This window comes from Sciurus vulgaris, assembly GCF_902686455.1.
Source record: "Sciurus vulgaris genome assembly, chromosome: 15".
NCBI lineage: Eukaryota > Metazoa > Chordata > Mammalia > Rodentia > Sciuridae > Sciurus > Sciurus vulgaris.
Genome location: NC_136476.1, coordinates 50,145,181 through 50,164,946, shown reverse-complemented (window position 1 = coordinate 50,164,946; position 19,766 = coordinate 50,145,181). Strand labels below are relative to the sequence as shown.

Below are 19,766 nucleotides of genomic sequence, written 5' to 3'. Positions count from 1 at the left end.
CTATAGTGAACATTAAATTTTGGGGTTTTGTTTTGTTCTCTTTTGTTTCTGGTGCTGGGGATTGAATCTGGGGCTTTGTACATGTTAAGAAAGTACTCCACTACTGAGCTATTTACCCAGCTAAATCTGTTACATTTTAACCTTGTTGACATTAAAAAATATTTTATTAGTGCTAATACCTGAAGTTCTGTTTTTAGATCTAAAAGGCAAACTGAGCTAGATTTTCTCTCAAGTTGACAGTTCTTGAGAACCATACCCTGACACTGCAAGACACAGCTCTCCTTTGTTTCTTCCTCAAATCTCTCTGCCATCCAGAGTCCTCAGAGAGGAGCTCCCAGGTCACTGGGCAGATGCTGGAATGCCTGTTGGTAGCTATGGACAATAATGTATACCTTGGAGTAGCCCACCTGGTTTACAGATCAGTCTCTTGGTAGTAAACCTCATTTTATTATAATTTCCTTTGAACCACAAAAACATGAAATGAGATTGGAGAAAGTCAAGAAGCAACCATGCATGTATGCGTGCTTACCCACACTTTCTCCAGACCCTTTGCAGATTTTCATCTCAGAATCCTTGGAAGCATTGAACACTGCAGGGCTGGGGAAGAGTTTTGACCACACTCAGTGGTTCAAATCCCAGTTTTGCCAGTTGCAGTGTGACCTCAGGCAGCTACCCTGACTTTTAAATAATCAGTCTCCTCAAATGTAAAGGTGGGGGAATGATTTTTTTTAAAGTCACAGAATAGTCATGAGAATAAAATGAGAAGTATGCATTACTTAGCACAGTACCTGGTATAAAATATGTGCTCAAAAAATGAGAGTTGTCACCAAATAGAGGTGTGAGGCATAGTTAAATCTCATTAAGATGAACCTTACAAATTAGTAGACTTAATTCCAAAGTGTCCATAATTGCAAAAAGGTCATAATCTCTGTGCCAGAAAAAGTATTTAGAAGCAATGATCTCTAAAGCAAGTTAACACATTTTAGGACAAAACAATTACTTTATATCAATGTTTACTCATTTCCATTTCTTTTTTTTTTTGCAGTGCTGGGGATTAGAACCCAGGGCCTTGTGCTTGTGAGGCAAGGGCTTTACCAACCAAGCTATATCCCCAGCCTACATTCTCACTCTTGATTTTACTGATGAGGTTCTCTTTTCATTAAACCAATAAAGGCTTTAAGATCCTATTGAGTTTTAATAACCATGGCATAATTTTTATCTTTTTCACTAAATTACAATCCACTCAAGACACTCATGTGACAGAAGCAATATAGTAAAAGTCTGTTGAGAAAGTGGAGACTGGACCAGATGTAGGCATTTTTTGTTTTCTTTTGTTTTGTTTTTGTCTTTTTGTGGTAGCTAGCATACCAGGTCAAGGAGTAGGGTGAGGAGACAACCAGTGAAATATCTGTGGAATTAGGCTATTTGATTTTGGGGGCTCATCAACACCCACAGATAGAAGACAGGCAGATATGGTTAAGAATGAGAGGGATTAGCGAGGCCCTAAGCAACTTAGACCCTGTCTCAAAATAATAAATAAAAAGAGCTGGGCATGTGGCTTAGTGGTTAAGCATCACTGTTTCAATCCCTGGTTCCAATAAACAAAAACAAAACCAAACACTGAGAGGGAGCCCAGAATGAGTGTAGCCAGGAGTCACTGGTAGCTGGTAATTGAAGCAGCTGGGAGCCTGGAGTCTTGGTGTCATGACATCCCAGTTGCTCTGTTTAGAGGGGAAGCTTTTGTTTTCAAATTTTTATTAGAACAAGGAAGGGAAATCTTATATTCTTAAAAGGAATTGTGACTTTGCGGGGTGAGACTCCCTTTTGTGACATTTAAGGATGGCTTGGGGTTGAATTTGAACTCTCGGGTCCCTGCATTTCAGCTTTAACAGAAAGAAGCTCTGCAGAGGACAAGGAAAAAGTCTGGAGCTCTTTAGGGCAGTCTGCTGGAGACTGTATGCTTTCTTTCCCAGCACCTAGCTGCATTGTCTGTGGCCTATGGCTTGCTATCACTATAGCGCTCTGGCTCCCGTGGAATTCTCTGGTTACTGTGTAGCAACTTAACATGTGGACAGTCCAGAGGTACCCAAGAACTTATTTCCATTAGTGGAAACTTCAGGATTTGATCATGTTTCATTGTAGAAGAATACGGTATAAAGGATATTTTGGTCTGTTCTGATTAAAGTGTTATCTGAAAACAGGAAAATGAGGAAGGCTGCTTTTCCTTCTTCATAGAGCAGAGAACAAGGCAGGGCGGGAAAGAAAGTTTCTTTTAAATGGAGAACTTTCAACATGTGTTCCCATGACTGCCCATGATGAGGGTTCCATAGTCCCCCCACCCACCTCAGTGCATGGAGTGAGGCTTCCTTTTCAACCCCAGGTGTGGGAGGAGGGACAGTACACCTCAGACTTAATACTTAGGTTGAGCCCGTTTACCCAGTTACTGACTTCTACTTAGCTTTAAATATAGTAGTAATAACTTTAACTTATTAGGACTTATATTTACTGCCAATAGTAACATTTAAAGTACTTGAAATGGCATTGTGGATTCTAAGTTGTACTTTAAAAGTTATAAGAGAAAAAAAAAATACTTGAGCTTGTACATATTTAGTTCAATTTTAGTATATAATTAAATACCATCAGATATAAGTGAATTTAAAAACAATTGAATGCTTAAGAGTTTATATTTTTATTCTTTCTTATCACATTCCTGATTCCCAGCCTGCCTGAAGTAGTGATCAGAGTGAATCTGAAAAGAGGAAATTAAAATTGCTCATGTGTAACACAATCTAGGAATTTCAATTCTAGAAATTTATACAAAGGAAATAATGGAGTGAGTACATATAATGTACCAATTTTTCAGCAGTAAAGAACTGGATTGAAATTGGGCATAAACACATTTTTATTTTTATAAAAACAAGATAATTTAAGTGGGAAGGGGTGAAGAGTGTGGGGGGATCATATTTTGAATGGTTTTTTAACTGACATTCTAGGTCTAAATTCTTAAAAATATAAATCAAATTTTATTTGAATTTGAAGTGCTGCAGGAATCAGTGGACTCTATGAATGATCAGTAACCAGTTAGATGTAACGGGGAGGGAGATTTTCATTCACAGTGATAACAGTAACTGTGGCTCAAGCATGCAGAACACTTGACTCTTCAAGCCTCGCAAATAAATATATCAACAGGCCTCCCAGTGGCCTAGGCAGTAGAGCCTCTTACTGCATCATTTCCTAGGATGGAAACTGAGGCATAATGATCTGCTGTGCTAGTAGATCACATGGCCAGTTAGTGGTGTATCTGATAATGCCCATCTGTCTAATCCCTACATCTATTGGCCAAACCAAAGAAGTCTGAAGCATAAATAAGGACAAATATGAAAATTTTACTGTGAGATATAGAAATAAGACAAAAAAAATGCCATGCTCTTGAAGGGAGACTGAATATTTCAAAGGTGTGCCTTTACCCAGATTCATAAATTTATCACAATCAAAAATGTGTTTTTAACATGATAAAATGGTTCATGAGTTTATATAGAATAGACATATTTCTGGAAAAACAACTACTGAATAAGATTGCCCAACTCAAGACCAAAGTACAAGCCACCATCCTTAACATTTCTATGATTCTTATCATAAGGCCAGCCTGACAGACCAAGGCTAACCCTGATAGGCCTTTCCTCTGTGCCAGGTAGTTCCAAGCAGTTGTAAACTAATATTACCTCTTGACAGTCCATGAGGGAGATGCTACCTTTGCTCTCATCTTGTATTTCAGGAAACTGATGCATTTGCCCCAAATTGCATAACTGGTAAGTGGCAGGGACAGGATTTGCAGCTAGGGTGTCTGGCTCCCCCCGGAACACCTGAATGTAGTCAGAGACAGGACAGGCAGATCCTTCCACAGATGACACTAAGGAAATCAGCACAATTTCATGATGGATCGAGAATTTTTTTTCATCATTTTTTTTAGAAAACCTCCCTTAGCCATTCATTTTAGGGTGGGTATGCTGGTGACAAATTCCTAGTTTTCCTTCATCTGAGAATATCTTGATTTCTCCTTCATTTTTGAGGAGGGATATATTTGCTGAGTATAGGTATGATAATTCTTTCAGCATTTGAGAAACGTTGTGCCACTTCCTGTGTCCTCTGATGAGAAATCCACCACTGTTCAGATTGCTTTTCCCTGTAGGTAAGGTGGTGGGGTCCCATTTTTTGGTGGTGCTAGGATTGAACCCAGGGCCATGCACATGCAAGGCAAGTGCTCTGCTACTGACCTTCATCCCAGCCTGATAAAGTTATTTATTTATGGCTGCTCTCAAGATTTTTTTTTTTTCCTTTTCATTTTCAGCAGTTTATTTATAATGTGACTTGGAGTGAATTTTTTTTTTTTTTTTTTACTTATCCTGGGTCATTCAGCTTCTTGAACCTGTAAATTTGTTGCTTGTCAAATTGGGAAAATGTTCAGCCATTATTTAAGTAATTTATAAGTCCTGTTATTTCAATTTCCTTTCTGAGCTCTAGTGACATGGTTGTTAACTTTTTTTTTTTTTTTTAATACTCCTATAGGTTCCTGAGATTCTGCCCTTTTCCTTTGTCTATTTTCTTTTGTTGTTCAGATTAGAAAATTTCTACTGTTCTGTTTTCTAGTTCACTGATTCTTTCCTTGATCCCCTCTATTCTGTTGTTGGACCTGTCCATGGAGCTTTTTATTTCAACTCTTGTAAGCCTTTAGTTTTTCATGTTTCAACAATGTTTAATTGCTCATGGACATCTTTATTATGGCTGCTGCAAAATCTTTGCCGCGTAATTCAAACGTGTATCATATCAGTGCTGGATGCCATTGACTGTTTCTTTAGTTTGAGATCTCCCTGTTTCTTGGTGTGAAGAGTGATTGTTGATTAAATTGTTTTTCATTACAATGTGAAAAATGTCATTCTCATGTTGAGACTGGATCTTATTGAACCTGTGTTGACTTTTTCTGATTGTGCTCTGGCTGGGGAGGTGGGGACACTGCCTTATTACTACTGCTGTGTAGAGGGAGCCATCCAGGTCTCCTACTTAGCCTCTACCTTTGAGGAATTCTGCTTGTTACTGCTGGTGGAGGCGGGTGTACTGTCTCCCCTTGTGGCCTTACTGACACTGCAGTGAGGGCAGCTATGTTACCAGTCAACAGGGCTGAGTTCTAGCTATTTGTCCTTCTCTGACACACACAGGTATTGGGGAGCCTCATTACAGCAAGATGGAAATTCAGCTTCCCACTTGGCCTGTGCCAATATGGTATGGTTGGGCCATACGCCCCCATCCTACCTGTGGAAGTAGGAGTTATTGTCTAAGTTTTCAGACCACTGGGCTGTCCTTTTGTGGTTCTTTGGCCAGGGAGAGAGAGTCTGTTATTGGGATTTTTTTGTCTGTACCCATAGGTACAACTTCTTCACCTCCAAGTCTGGGGTTTATCAGGTGAAAGGAAAACTGAGGGAACTCACTATCACCTACTTCCGGGCCCTGAGGCCCTTGGCTGGTCTGCCTTCTGCTCTACATAATCTTGTTTTACATTTAATGTCAAGGGTTCTTACATGTACTTAGCCAAGGCTTAAATTTTGAATTAGAATAATCACACTATGTAGACATTTAGTTTTTACTAGAACTCAATATTTTCTGTGATTGAAGGGGAGAAAGAATGAAGATGGTGGGCACTGTTCTTTTTCTTCTATTCAATTGGTTTAGCCTGAAGTGGGATGCCATTATTCCTGACACAGACTACATTATGAATTCTATATCTACATTAGTTTCTAAAGTTTTGCCAGTCATTAAAGTGTGAAACATGGTCAACATGACATTTCATGAACGTCTTAATAGTCCTTTAGGGGCACCTTCCAGGAAGAAACTGGAAGACAAACAGTCAAGAAAGCCAATAAGAATATCCATGTGATATTTATAAACAAAGCAATACAAACAGATACTGTCTATTCACAGTGTATATGAATGACTATATATGTACTTATGTGTGCATTTATTTATACATATGCTAGTTATACTAAATTATATTTATGAGGCTCTTCTTTTGGCACATAGGTTCACAGTATACAGATACATGATAAATTCATCAGAGATAGTCAACCAAAACCAAAACCTGTGCCTGATAAGGAGAATAAAAAGCTGCTCTGTGGAAAGTGCAAGACCTTGGCATGTTACACAGCTGATGTACGAGTGGTAGAGGTAAGCAGCCTTTTATAAGAGCACCCATTTCTTAGCATAAGTTAAAGCCTCTTATCTACTGGTGAAATATTTACATTAAGATTATGATTATGTTATCTTTGCTGTGGTTCATGTATTAAAAATACAACATCTTGCTCATGTGGTAGCTGTAACAGCTGATCAAGAAGGAGAGAGAAGAGTGGTGGGGGGGGACACCTCTTCCTTTGTAAAGAACAGATGATGAAAAGAATATGCCAAAATGTTAGGCTGGGAAGAACAGTGAGGAGGGACATAAGCGGTTGGATAACAAGTGCAAAATACAGCTAGGAGGAATACATTCTGCTGTTCTACAGCGTAGTAGGGAGGCTACAGTTTATAACAATTTATTACATATTTCATAATTAGACAAGAGAAATTAAAAGGTTTCCAACACAAAGCAATGAAAAATGTAAGGAGATGAGTATGCAAATTACTGTAATTTGATAATTACACTGTACACATGTATTGAATTATCACACTGTACCCCATACAGTTGTGTATCAAAGGTAAAATTTTTTTTAAAAAATTGCTGCCTTTTAAATATTATGAAGCTCTTCAGAATAATGGTTGTGCTAAGTGCAGTGTAGTCTCAATTAGATCCTAGAACAGATAAAGGATTTTAGAAAATCTATAGTTTAGCTAATAGTAATGTACAGATATTAGTTTCTTAGTTTGAACAAATGTACTGTGGTTTGTAACATGTTAACATTTAGGGAAACTGTGTCAAAGATATACAAAGAATTTTCTAGGAATCTTTGCAACTTTTCTCTAAAAGTCTAAAATTATCTCAAATTAGAATTTTATTTAAAAACACTATTATGAAGCCTATGTAGTATAATTTACAAAAACTGCTTACAAACTAATGGTAAAGTGGAAAAAAACTGGATATAAACTATGTTATTCTTATGGTTACATCAAACAATAGTAGCAATACTGCTATCACTACCCCCAAGTGGGGGCGGGGAGGACACCTACCTTCCTAAAGAATAAAAAATTAAAAGAAAATGCCAAAATGTTATATTCTGGTAATGAGGTGTCATGACTCTTTTCTTCCTGTGATTTTCTTTTCTAAATTTTATGGGATACGAAACCATTTTACAATGAAAACAATCCTTTTAAAATGTGACACCTGCAAGTTAGTTTTTGTTTTTCGTTGTTTTCTTTCCTTATAAATAAAGGGTCAGAAAAATCTCCAAAGACAAACATTGAGTGTAACTTGCTGCTGATGGGGAGCAGGTGGAATGGCTGGGCTAGTCAGGTGACGAGGAGTTCCTTTTGGTCTTCAAAAAACTAAAATCTCATCAGCCCAACTGTTTGGGTGAGAAGCATATTATGAGTAATCCCAAGTTCCCCTGCCTTTCTTTAGCTGTAAAAGGTCCTTTTAGCTTCAATTTTTTTGTGTGGGTATTTTTTTTTGTTTTTTTTTTTCTTTCTTGACAATGGACTAGATGTTGGATCTGCGTTTGTTTCTGTGTAGTTTGCTGTAAAGTTGACTGTATGTGTGGCCTGTGGACATACTAGTCCGTGGTGCTTTCTGGGGCACGCTGATCCTGTGCTCTTCTCCCATGTGTCCTTCGGATTGTGCCTGTCCTTTCACGGATTAATTTACCACTCCACACATCTTCAACAACTATGCCTTTTGTTTCTGAACTGAGTATGTACTTTAGGAGCTAGGTTTCCTGGAAATTTCTTAATCTTCCTTTTCATGAGGTCCCAGTATCAGTTTGTAGCTCCTTCCCCCACTGTATTGAGAGATCAAGTGAATGGCTCCTAATGTGGCCTTCGGGTGACTCCATTATTTCCTTTTTTCCCAAACTGTAAAATAAGTGGGATTCCATCTGTTTTTCATCTCAGATTATTGTGGAGTATTTTATTTTAAATCACAATTATGGATTGCTTCTAATATTCTCTATATTGTTCCAACCGTTCATCTTAGGCATGCCATTACACTGTGGTTGGAGATGATTTTAAGGAGCGCTTTGTGAGTAAACAACACCCCAAACCAAAGAGCTATGGGGGTTTTGAGAAGAGAGCGAAGATATTCTGTGCCAAACAGAACTGCAGCCATGACTGGGGAATCCATGTGAAGTATAAGGAATTTGAGATTCCAGTCATAAAAATTGAAAGTTTTGTGGTGGAAGATATTGCAACTGGAGTTCAGACACGGTACTCAAAGTGGAAAGACTTTCATTTTGAGAAGATACAGTTTGATGCTACAGAAATACCCAAATGACCTAAGTCTTTAGCTACAGGGAATGGTGACTTTGAAGAAATTAACCCAGTGGGTGAATCATGGATTGCTTATGCCTCTGTGAAGGTACTTTACTCAAGGCTTATACTGTATTGCATACTATCAGTTAACTTCACCTTCTGTTGTTTTGAACAGTTTGTACTACATCATATATACAAAACACATGTTAGTGAACTGCAGTACTTGGTGAAAAATTAAAATCTATTTCTGTCTTCTTCAGAACCAACTGCCAGTGAACACAAAGGATCAACTCCATACATACTAAGATGAATAAATGAATGGGATGCTGAAAGGTTTTCCATACCCACTCCCATTTCCTTAACCTATTGCAAACTGGCTTTTCTCCTTTATCTACTGCAATAGTTCTTTTCAAGGCTGCCAGTGACTTTGGCTGCCAAATCACATGGCTGCTTCTTGGTCCTTTTACTTGATGTCTTTGCTGCATTTGGCCCTGGTTGCATTCTTTTCTTGAAAACTTTCCTTGGCTTCTTTTTGTTCTTTCCCAGTCTCTTTTATTGCTTCTTCTTTGCTGATACCTTAAGTGTAGATGATTCCAAGGGTTCAGTATATACCTACGTATGTACAAGCTACATATCCTCATATTTTCCTCATAGCAATGTGTGGCATGGTAATCATAAACTTTTTATAGTAGTCAGGTTTTATTGGTGAGGGCACATCAGGGATACAATGCTTCCTAAGAAGTTCTGTTTACTACACATCTTCTTTAATTCGTTCTCTTAACTCATGCCACTCTCCCCTTTGAATAGTCATCTCAAGCCATTTTGCACTAATGGTTGCTGTTAAACACTTGATTTATCTGTCTTCATTAAGCCCCTTGGATGCTACTGCTGAAGTGGTTTAATATGGCCGTTCTTTCTACTTAAAAAAATTAGAATATGTACTCACATGCTGTTCCTGTGTCTCTTAGCAAGGTTTGCTGATGCTTCAGAGAGCTTAATTTGGAGTTTTCCAGACACAGTGACAGTGCCTGGGTTGGTTTTTTTTTTCCTAATTTTTATCAAGCCAAGGTATTTTGTGTGTAGTTCTAGGTGGGATCTATAATAATTTAAGCATTGTATTAAAACAGATTGGTTGACTGTAATTCATTACAGCCATTAAATGGCCTAAACAAAATTCCAGAGAACACAAAAGGTTAGTAGTATGTTCAATACATGTGATTATATGACCTTTTCAAGTAATACCTATTTGTATCTGAAAGCTATCTGGAGACTTCCCAGGGGAGCCCTGGAGATTATGGGATAACACGTTGTGGCTACTTTACTTTCTGTTTCAGCAGTAGTTACATAAGCTCTTTGTAAAATGAGGATAACCCCAAACTGTTAGGGTTAGTGGAGAGCTTTTAATTGAAGGACTATAAGAAAAGTACATGATACACACACACACACACACACACACACACACACACACTTGACTGCTTAACAATAGTTACTATAATAGTATTCTTAGATACAATAAAAAGATTATTTAAATCAATTTGTTAAGAGCTGATTTTTTTTCACTTTTCTTACTTTATTAGGCTTTTTATATGTAATTACTGTTCTTTGCTACTATTGTTTAGGAATTCTAATAGGATATATCTACTAGAAATCTTTTTGTCAGAAGAGGAAAAACTCTTTTAAGCATTTAATTTAGATGAAAGACAAATCGTCCTCTCTTTAGACTAAAGCTGAAACAAACACTTAGAATTTCCTCATTTGACTTGTATATGGAATCAAGCCATTGCCAGGCACAGACCTGAGAACAGAGTAGGCACTTGGTTAATATGCCCTGAATTGAGAAATAGGTGGGTCATTGCTCATCTTTGGGTTTCTTGATCAAAGACTGCATTTGAAACCAACCAAGGAGCCTTTTTCATGGGCATATGTACTCCCAGTCCCCAGTACAGTGTCCTAGCAGGGTGTCTAGCTATACGTTTTTGTAAGTTTTTCAGGTAATTTAGATAAAACCTGTTCTATCACCACAGACCTTGTTATCTCCATGGTTTCAGCCAGTGCTGACACCATGATCTTTCACCCTGAAATGATGTTTTTCAAAGGCCTGATTGTGCAACAGGTCAGTAAACTGATTCCTGTACTTAAGACAGATTGTGTATTAAATGAATTTCAAATAGCAAAGCAGAGGCCAGTATTTCCTCAAGTGCATCCTGTGGAATGCAGTGCCATGAGATTCTCTGAAAGCATTTATGGTTGGGCAGGTTTCTTTTTTTTTTTTTTTTTTTTTTTTATTATTATTTCCAATATTTTATTAGTCGCTTACTGCCTGTCTTTCCCTAAATAGAATATAGCCTCCTCTGGGGCAGCTGCTGTCGTTATGCCCATAAGTCTGTTACGGCGTGGCACGTGGCTGATGCTCAACAAACATTTTCACTAAATGAAATACCAATATTTGATAAAATAGAGCATTAGTTAGAGGAAACAAGGCTAACAGCTCTAAACCCAGCCAAAACAAAACACACACACAAAAAAACTGGAGGATTAAACAAGGCAAAAACCTATGGCAATTAGTGTTCAATATTTGTTACCTTATTTTTTTCCTTCTAAACACGTCTAATTAAAATCATCTTTACACGGAATGTTGGTCTCCTTTTGTCTTTACATAAAGTGACTTAAAAAGAAATTCAGAATTTTCCCGTTCAGAAAATCAATTGTGGCACACCCATTCTAGATTCCGGCCCGCCTCTATTCCATGGAACCAGAAACCCAACCCCGCCCTTTCCACTCTGGGCAGGTTTCTGTACCATTTGTTGCCACTTTCCCCTCAGTGACTTACAACATACACCATCGTTGGCGCTGTCAGTTCTCTGATAAGACCCACCTAACCCAGCGTCTCCCAAACACACTGACTCTGAAACCATAATGTCACGTATTGAGAAATAATGAAACTTGAGTAGGACAGTGGAATGTGAATTTCCAGTGCTCATCGTCCTAGAAACATACAGAAACATCAATTTGAACAATTATTCACACATAAAAAGAGTCATAAGAGCTAAGGATACCAAGTGGGACATTTACAGCACCCTAGATGTAGCACAGAAACACAGATGTACTGGAAAGGTTAAGAACTCTTTATGTCACCGGTGCCACTTCTCTCTCACCCTTTGGCAGCACAGTGGGAGGTACCCTAAGTTTGGGGATAGGAGAGTGACGAGAGCACTGCTTTGCCTTGGACCCCAACACCAGGCTTGCACAAGTAAAACTCAGGGCTGGGCAGGGCCATGCCCAAGACTCAAGGCTTGTCTGGTAGACTGTTCCTAGGCCCATCCCAGTGCCACTCCTTCAGGCTCCAGGCCCACCTTAGGCTGGCCATAGCACCACACTGGCCATCATAACCCTGTCTCAGGCCTGTCCCAGCACTTGGCCAACACCTGCAGTGCTACTCATGAGGCTGGCTCCAGCAGACCCTAGTGGGGGCAAGCTTCCACCACACCACACTCCAGGACTGCCCCTGTGAACTCGGTTCCAGAACAGTCCTCATGGACCCAGCTTCTAGGCCAACTCTGCCTAGTGACTTCAGGCATCAGGACAGTACCCACAATTCCAGGCCTCATTCCTGCCCTAGCACCAACCAGCCCCTAAGGTCCAAGGCTCCAGTGAAGCCAGCATCTAGGCCCACTTGAGAAGACTCTGGTGTGGATTCTAGGATTATCCCTGCAGATGTAGGGGTAAGGACCTAGGCCAGCCCCCCTAAGATTCAGGCCCAAGGCTCACCCAAGTTCCAGGTCAGCCCCTGTGGAAAGAGGCCAGCTCTTGTAGTCCTACTGAATAGAACTACTCTAGTGGACCCACACTCTGAGTGCAACCTGACTCACCTACCTGCTGACCTAGATACCAGGCTAATCGGCCAAGGACTCTAGTAGGAATCCCACCCACAGACTACTCCAGACAGCCTACCCAGAACCTTAGGATGGGTTAACCAGTGAAGAGCTTTCCCACACAAAGCCAGCCCATAAAAACTAGAATAAGTTCCGTTTTCAAATGTGCAGATACCAAGGTATGGCCGTAAGAATCAAGAACAACTGGGGTAACAGAACCCCACCAAAGGAACAAAATAAACCAATCACTGACATTACAGAACTGGAGATTTACAATCTGCCTGATAATTCAAAAATGACTGTTTTTATACGACCTTCAGGAAAACAGACAAAACAATTCAATGGGATCAGGAAGACTATAATAAGTGACCAAAATGAGAATTGTTAACATACTGCAATTACTTTTTTAGAAAATCAAATTCTAGAGATGGAAAACATGATGAATGAAAAGCACAACAGTGTCCATAGCAAGGTTAATCCAACAGAGGGAACATTTGTGTACTGGAAGATGGGTTATTTGAAAATATACAGATGAGAGAAAAATAAACAGAAAGCTTATTGGATTTATGGGACAGTTCCCCCAAAAGTTATAAGAATGCAAAAAGAAAATGCAGAAAACTTTCTAAATCTGGGAAAGATAGAAAAATATAGTTCTCCATTCAGATTCAGTTCAAACAAGAAAGCACCAACACATAATTAAACTGTTAAAAATCAAAGACAAGCCTGTAAAAGGGAAGCAAAGCATATAAAAATGGAGTTCCGCTATGGCTAGAAGCTGATTTTTCAACATATAATTCAAAGTGCTGGGAAGAAAAAGAAAAATAAATAAATAAACAAATAAAGCAACTAAACAAAAAAAACCCCAAGAATACTGTACCTGGCAAAGCTGTCCTTCAGAAATGAAATATAAAGACTTTCCTGGACAAAGAAAAATGGAGGAAGTTCATTTAAAGAATACCAGTTCTTCTCAACAATTTCAAAAAATTGAAGAGGAAATACTTGATTTCCAAAATCCAAATGATTTTTTGGATATGACCCCAAAGCAAAAGCAACAGAAATGAAAACAAACAGGACTGCATCAAATTTAAGAACCTTCTGCAGCCAGGGAAACAGTAAAAAGACAACCTACAAAACAAGAGGAAATATTTGCAAACAAAACATTTGATAAGTGCTTAAAAACCAGAATATATAAAGGAATATAACTTAATAACAAAAGGTCAAGTAATGAAATTTTAAAATGGGCAAAGGACCTGAATAAACATTTCTCGAAAGCAGCACATAAATGGCCAATGTGCAAAAGAAAAAATGCTTAACAATATTATAAGGGAACTGCAAATTAAAACTACAAGATGTCACTCCAGACCTGTTACAATGGTCATTATCAAAAAGATGGATGGTAAGTGTTGGTGAGGATGGAGAAAAGGGAACACTGCACACTGTTGATAGGAATGTAAATTAGTACAGCAATTATGGAAAACTGTATGGAGACCTTGAAAAACTAAAAGCAGAACATTATATGATCCAGCAGTCCCATTTCTGGGTATACATCCAAAGAAAATGAAATTGGTATGTTAAAGAGAGACTTGCACTCATGTGTTTACTGCAGCATTATTCACATTAGCCATAATATGGAATCAGCCTACGTACCCATCAATGGCTGAATAGATAAAATGTGATATACACATATATACATACACACATACACAATGGAATGCTAGTCAGCTTTAAAAAAGAATAAAATCCTATAATTTGCAACAATATGGATGGATCTGGAGGACATTATGTTAAGTGAAGTAAGTCACTGCAGAAAGATAAGTACCACATGATCCTTCTTACATATAGAATCTAAAGTTAAATTCAATGAAGTAGAGAACAGAAAGGTAATTAACAAGGGTAGTTATTGGGCAGGTGTCAAAGGATACAAAATTTTGCTTGGGAGGAATAAGTTCAAGAGCTCCATGATGATTACAATTAATATATTCTTGGAAATCACTAATTATTTTTACTACCAAAAAAAATGCAAGGTAATACATAGGTTAATAAGCTCTATTTAGCCATCCTACAAAGTTTACATATTTTAAAACATGTTGTACATAGTAACCACGTGATTTTTACTCATCAATTAAAATTTTTTAAGAAAAAAAAAAAAATCCAGAAAACATTCCATTTTAATCAATAACTGAAGCACTGGCTTGGCTGGAGCCAAGGCTCAGATATTTAGCTCTCTGGTTCTCATGAGATAGGGAGCCCCAAGAGCATAAGAGGTTGCAGGCTGGCTTCCAAAAGGGGTAGGGAAGAGAGGGAGGGAGAGAGAGAGAGAAAGAAATACAGAGAGGGAGGGAATTAAAGGAATTTATTCCTGATCTACAAATTGGTAAGATCTGAAGTTCCATATATTCCAGATGTCAACTCTTAGCCATTTAGAAATATCTCTAATTTTAGATTTAGAAAGTCAGCTTTGAAAATCTTGGCACTTCTGTTATTAGACTTGTGAATTATTATTTAGTCTCCCCGATATGTATAGTGGAACCACTAATACTTTTCCTATGCTATGGTACTGTGAACCTGATATTAAAATGTGAACTCATTAAATGATTATAAGGTGCCCTGTCATGAACTCAATGTTTGTGTCCTCCCACAATTCATATACTGAAGCCCTAACACCCATGGTAGTGTGGGAATAGCAACTTAAGAAAGTAATTTAAACTTAACTAAGATGAAATGAGTCATAAGGATGGGACTGTTATCCTATATAATAGTGTTCCTATAAAACACCAGAAAGCCAGTTCTCTCTCTTCTCCTACTTCTGGTACATATCCAGGAAATGTCACCTATAAGTCTTGACCTACGAGGTCAAGAGAGTACTCACCACAAACTGAAGGAGCTAGAACCTTGACCTTCCGGTTTCAGAACTGCAAGAATATCAATTTCTGTGGATTGTTACTCAGTCTGTGGTATTTTGTTATGGCTGCCCAAGCAGACTAAGACATGCCCTGAAATCGATTTAGTGATGCAAATGTGCAAATAAACTTCGGGACACTAAAAAGCTGATTTCTCCACCAATCTCAACATACTTGGTACTGCTACTAAGTATCAGGCTACTCTTCCTTCATCTGCTGCTCCCAAACAGGGCAGGCAAAGCACTAGTTCCTCAACACTTCTACTGTATTGGCACAGTCTGGAGGTATGTGTAGAAACAGGAGAACTTCAGACTTCAGGATGAAAGTGCTTTAAATATTATAAAACTGAATTTCAAAGTCAACAATTTTCCATGAAAATATATTTAATCTTATTCAAATTAGAAATATTCTGTCTCCCAATCCGTCTTCAAATAAAGGTCTCTTGACAGATGAAACATTTTCTGGGAAAAATTTTTGAAGATAATACAAGAAAACATTCTTCTTGTTATGCAGATCCATCAAAAGGTACATCAACAAAAAATTCAATATTTGAACTGTTCATGAGATGTCTGGATCATTCACTCTTAAGAAGGATCACAATCACTATCATGATTTGAAGTGAAAAAGTTCTTAGCTATGTCAATTAACACTGGTATAAATTGCAAAGAAACAGGGCCCTCAAGAGAAGGGTTTCACTGAGCAGAGGAAAACAGAAGAGCAATAAGAAGGGTAGGAGGGAAAACAAAGTAGGAGACACCTTATGAGAAGCCCTGCTAGTGTAGTGCTCAGCTAAAAATCAATAGGAAAGAGTAAAAAAATCAGTATCACTGATTTAAAGACAAGCTGGTTCTCTTTCTGCACTACTGACCTTCCCATGATTACAGTTTCCAAATTCTAGAAAAAGATTAAAAGGCTAACAATAACAGAGAATGTAGAAACTTCTGGCTTTGTGCCTCCAGGAATGGCACCCAAAATGCAGTGCTCACTTGCTGTCTGCAAGGGGGGTGTCTCCACTAGTGCCCCAGCTGGCTGGGCTCCCCCCAGGTGCAGCACCTAGTGCATGTCTCCTAAAAGACAAGGGCCTACATGGCCATCTTGCGGATCATGTAGTTGAGGATGCCTCCGTTGCGGAAATAAGTAAGCTCCACGTCAGTGTCGAACCTCATGACAGCCTGGAAGGTCTTTCCGGTATCCAGCTGTGATGACAAAGAAGCAGAGAAGAATCGCTGAGGAAGGAAGTGAGACACCTGTCTCAAAGATTCTGCCCAGCCTCCCTTTAGCCTCCCACTCAAGGTGTGGTACACACTCCAGTGCATATGGGAACAGGAGGTCTCTGCCCCCATCTGGGACAGTCAATCAGAATGTGTATTTCTCTGTCCACTAAAATATGAGAAGCACCACACTGAAGAGTATAAATTATGAAAGTGAGAGGCACCTGAGAACTAGAATAGCCTCTAAGGGCTGCAGCCATTAGTGACGCTGGGATGGCATTTTCTAAACCTTCTTTGGGGGCTTCCTGTGGATAGAAGTGTCTTAGCAACAGAGGTTTCACTGAGATTGTCCCTTACCCAGCTACCTCCTCTACCAGGGTGCTACCCTGGGACCTTGGTGTTGGCGCTTTACCCTTACCTAGATATCAGCCATTATCACTTTGGGCTAATCAAAACCCAAAGATGAAGCTTGGAGAGGGACTGAATGTATATGCTGATCACATTTTCACAATAAAAAGGATTTTTTAAAGATAATGTTAAAACATCATATTTCTTTCATCACTATTTTCAGGTAAGTGTCTGAAATAGGAGACAGTGGGGCTGACTGGGAATGAGAGGTAGGATTGGAATTGATGATCATTATATAAACAGAAATAAACAATAAGTCAACAAGTATTATCCTTGCTATGTTGTAAAGGCAGGAGGGAAAGGTGTCAGCAGGACTCCCAGTCTAATGCATTCCTGAGTGATTTTTATTTTTTTTCCCTCCCAAATCCCATTAATTTTCTTTGCATAAGATTGATTAAAAGGGCCCTTCAAAGTGCATCTTAATGTGGAGAAGGTCTGGCTTACCTTGACCTGTACTTTTATTCGTGGTGTGAGGTTTTCTGGAATGACAATAGTGTATCGTTCTCGTCCTGTGAGTCCCAGAGTGTCTGCATTCTCATCAGGGAGATACTCAAGGGGGATCACCCCCATTCCAACCAGGTTACTGCGGTGAATGCGCTCATAACTCTCGGCTAGAACAGCTTTGATTCCCTGATGAAAAAAGAAAGTAATTTGGACACAGTCCCAATTTTGGGGGGACAAAGAAACTTCCAAAGGCTTCTTAAGTCAAGACTGTTCTCACAGCTAAATTCTCTCTAAATACTAGTTAATATTTCACTTAAAATATTCTAACATTAATTAGAAATACAGTAGCATGTCTTACTGGATTATCTACAGTTACTAAGTATAGACATAAATTCTCTCATTCCACCCTCCACCAACATGGGACACAACAGGTACTACCACTCTGCCCCTTTACCCAGGTATTCAGTGGTGGGATCTGGTATTTGAACCCATGTGGTATGACCATGCACTTAGCTAATCTCAGATCCAAGATCTCTTAGCAAACTTCCATTATATCCAGAACTCATACAATAAAACAACAAAGAAAATTCATTCCTTGAACTTTTCTATTATTGTAGGTGTATCAGCAAACACAGGTTTAATTAGAAAAGCAACTTTTAGAATGTATTATAAAATAAATGATTACTGCTTGTATACTTCCTATTTCAAGGATGAAACTACATTGAGTAAGTCTTGACATTAAGCTTCCTATAAAGGACATTTTATTGGCAAAGTATAATTGGTCATATAAAACAGTCAATAAAGCAGGGTACCTGACTACCTAGAATTCATCATTAGTTATTAATAGTTGATGTTAATTATAATATTGAGGTACTTTAAAAGGTCTCTTGATATCTTGAGACCCCCTATATCATACTTAGGGAGTTTATTAAAAACGGAGCTTTTTGGATATTTCCCAAGGTCTGCTGAATCAGAATCTCTTGCATATGGTGGAAGGAGCCAGTGATTTCTATGTGATGGAGAACCATGGTCATAGAACAGTGGTTCTCCATGCAGTTTCTTCTCCATGCTTGAAAAATTAAGGGGATCTTAATAATCTGATAATAATCAGGAGCATAGGATTCATAAACCTCCATTTAATTTCTTCAAGAACAGTGGTTCTCAAACTCTGTTGTATATCAATCTCTAGGGGAGGTTTTTGAAATTCAGTGTCTAAGACTTTGTCCTTACCAATTAAACTGGAATCTCTGGGGATGACATCTAAGACCAGGTAATGAAAAAAAAATTTTTTTTACAGGTGTCTCTGAATTTGATAACCACTGCTCAGAGAAAAGGAGGATTTTCTGGGGGGGACAGTAGTTATTTTATTTTGTACAAATTTCTACATGTATGTATTTATTCTGGGGAAGTGGAAAGCTTTCTAAGTACAAGGTGTCAGGTCTCTAGCTCTGTGTAAATGACTGTGCAGTAGGCACAGAGATGGCAGCTATCTCTCCCTCTCTGGGTAGGCACAGTACAGGACTGAGTGGCCCAGTCTGGGCAAGGAAGACTCAGAGAAGTAGAGACTCTCTAGTGCCCCTTTGATGCTAGTTCTCTCCTTAGGAGTTCCTCACCTGACTTCACTGCCCAGTTTTCATTTCTGCTATCAGCTCTCAACCCCCTTCCTAAAGTCTTTTTCTTTTTATACAATTTCTCTGGTTCTTTTTAGCAGTTTCCAGCACAGTTGAGCTATTGACCTATTACCAACTAATCACAGAACATTAGTTTCCCCGCTCAGAGCAAAATGACCAGTAAGATAATTGTGATGTTCAACGACATCTGCAGAGGCCAGGATGTCTAGAGGGCTATCTGCCAGAGAGCCACAGTTTTCACTGTACTGTGGATATTGATTTAGTGTTTCCCAGGAGCACTGATTTTCTTGAGCTATAAATTATTTAAATTTAGATGAGCTAAGCCATTTTACTCTATCCTAAGGATTAAAGTCCATAGCATAATTTTCCCTGATTTAAGATTAAGCAAATACTCAAGAGGGAAAAGCTCTCTGCTTGGCCCATCCTATGGGGACACCTCAAACAGGCTGAACCCTGAAGCAACTGAAGGCTCCAGAGAGCTCCTCTCACTGAGATGAGAAGCAGACTTTCATGGGCAGTGAAAAGCAACTGTAAAATGTGCACACTCCTAGATTTTCCAAGAGACTTGGAGTCTGTTCTTGACAAACCAACTTCTGAAAAAGCCCAGACGGTGAATATCAGGGTATGAATGTGTCTCATTTAAGGGAACCAGTTCAACTTTGTATTATTACTCTTCACTGAGCAAAATAAACTTAGATCCACCAAAATCTGGAGGTAAATAACCATTACATGCTTTCAGAGCTTGCTCTTCCATGCACCTTGGAAAGTAAAGCAACAGAATTTATTCCTGGATGCCTTTCCAGCTTCCCTTCCAGTTCGGAGGGGCAGCTACTTCCTGGAATGTCTCTGCTTCAT

General features: G+C 38.8%; 2 protein-coding genes across 6 annotated transcripts in view; one reads left to right on the top strand and one right to left on the bottom strand.

The window, feature by feature from the left end:
- RIGI (RNA sensor RIG-I) overlaps positions 1–13,312 on the top strand; it is a 49,888-nt gene extending 36,576 nt beyond the window's left edge. The window contains exons 17-19 of one of the 2 annotated variants that reach the window (XM_079112200.1): positions 6,073–6,216; positions 8,171–10,700; positions 11,234–13,312. In XM_079112200.1, the coding sequence (XP_078968326.1) occupies positions 6,073–6,216; positions 8,171–8,467 (441 nt within the window). In that variant the 3' untranslated portion in view covers positions 8,468–10,700; positions 11,234–13,312. The other variant, XM_079112201.1, reaches the window with a different exon arrangement.
- A 735-nt stretch (positions 13,313–14,047) lies between these two features.
- The window catches only part of ACO1 (aconitase 1), a 54,836-nt gene continuing 49,117 nt past the window's right edge, over positions 14,048–19,766 (bottom strand). For all 4 annotated transcript variants that reach the window (XM_079112204.1, XM_079112202.1, XM_079112203.1 and 1 more), the window contains 2 exons: positions 17,281–17,466; positions 14,048–16,413 (listed from right to left, as the gene is read on the bottom strand). In XM_079112204.1, coding sequence (XP_078968330.1) covers positions 16,300–16,413; positions 17,281–17,466 — 300 coding nt within the window. In that variant the 3' untranslated portion in view covers positions 14,048–16,299. The remainder of the gene's footprint in view (positions 16,414–17,280; positions 17,467–19,766) is intronic.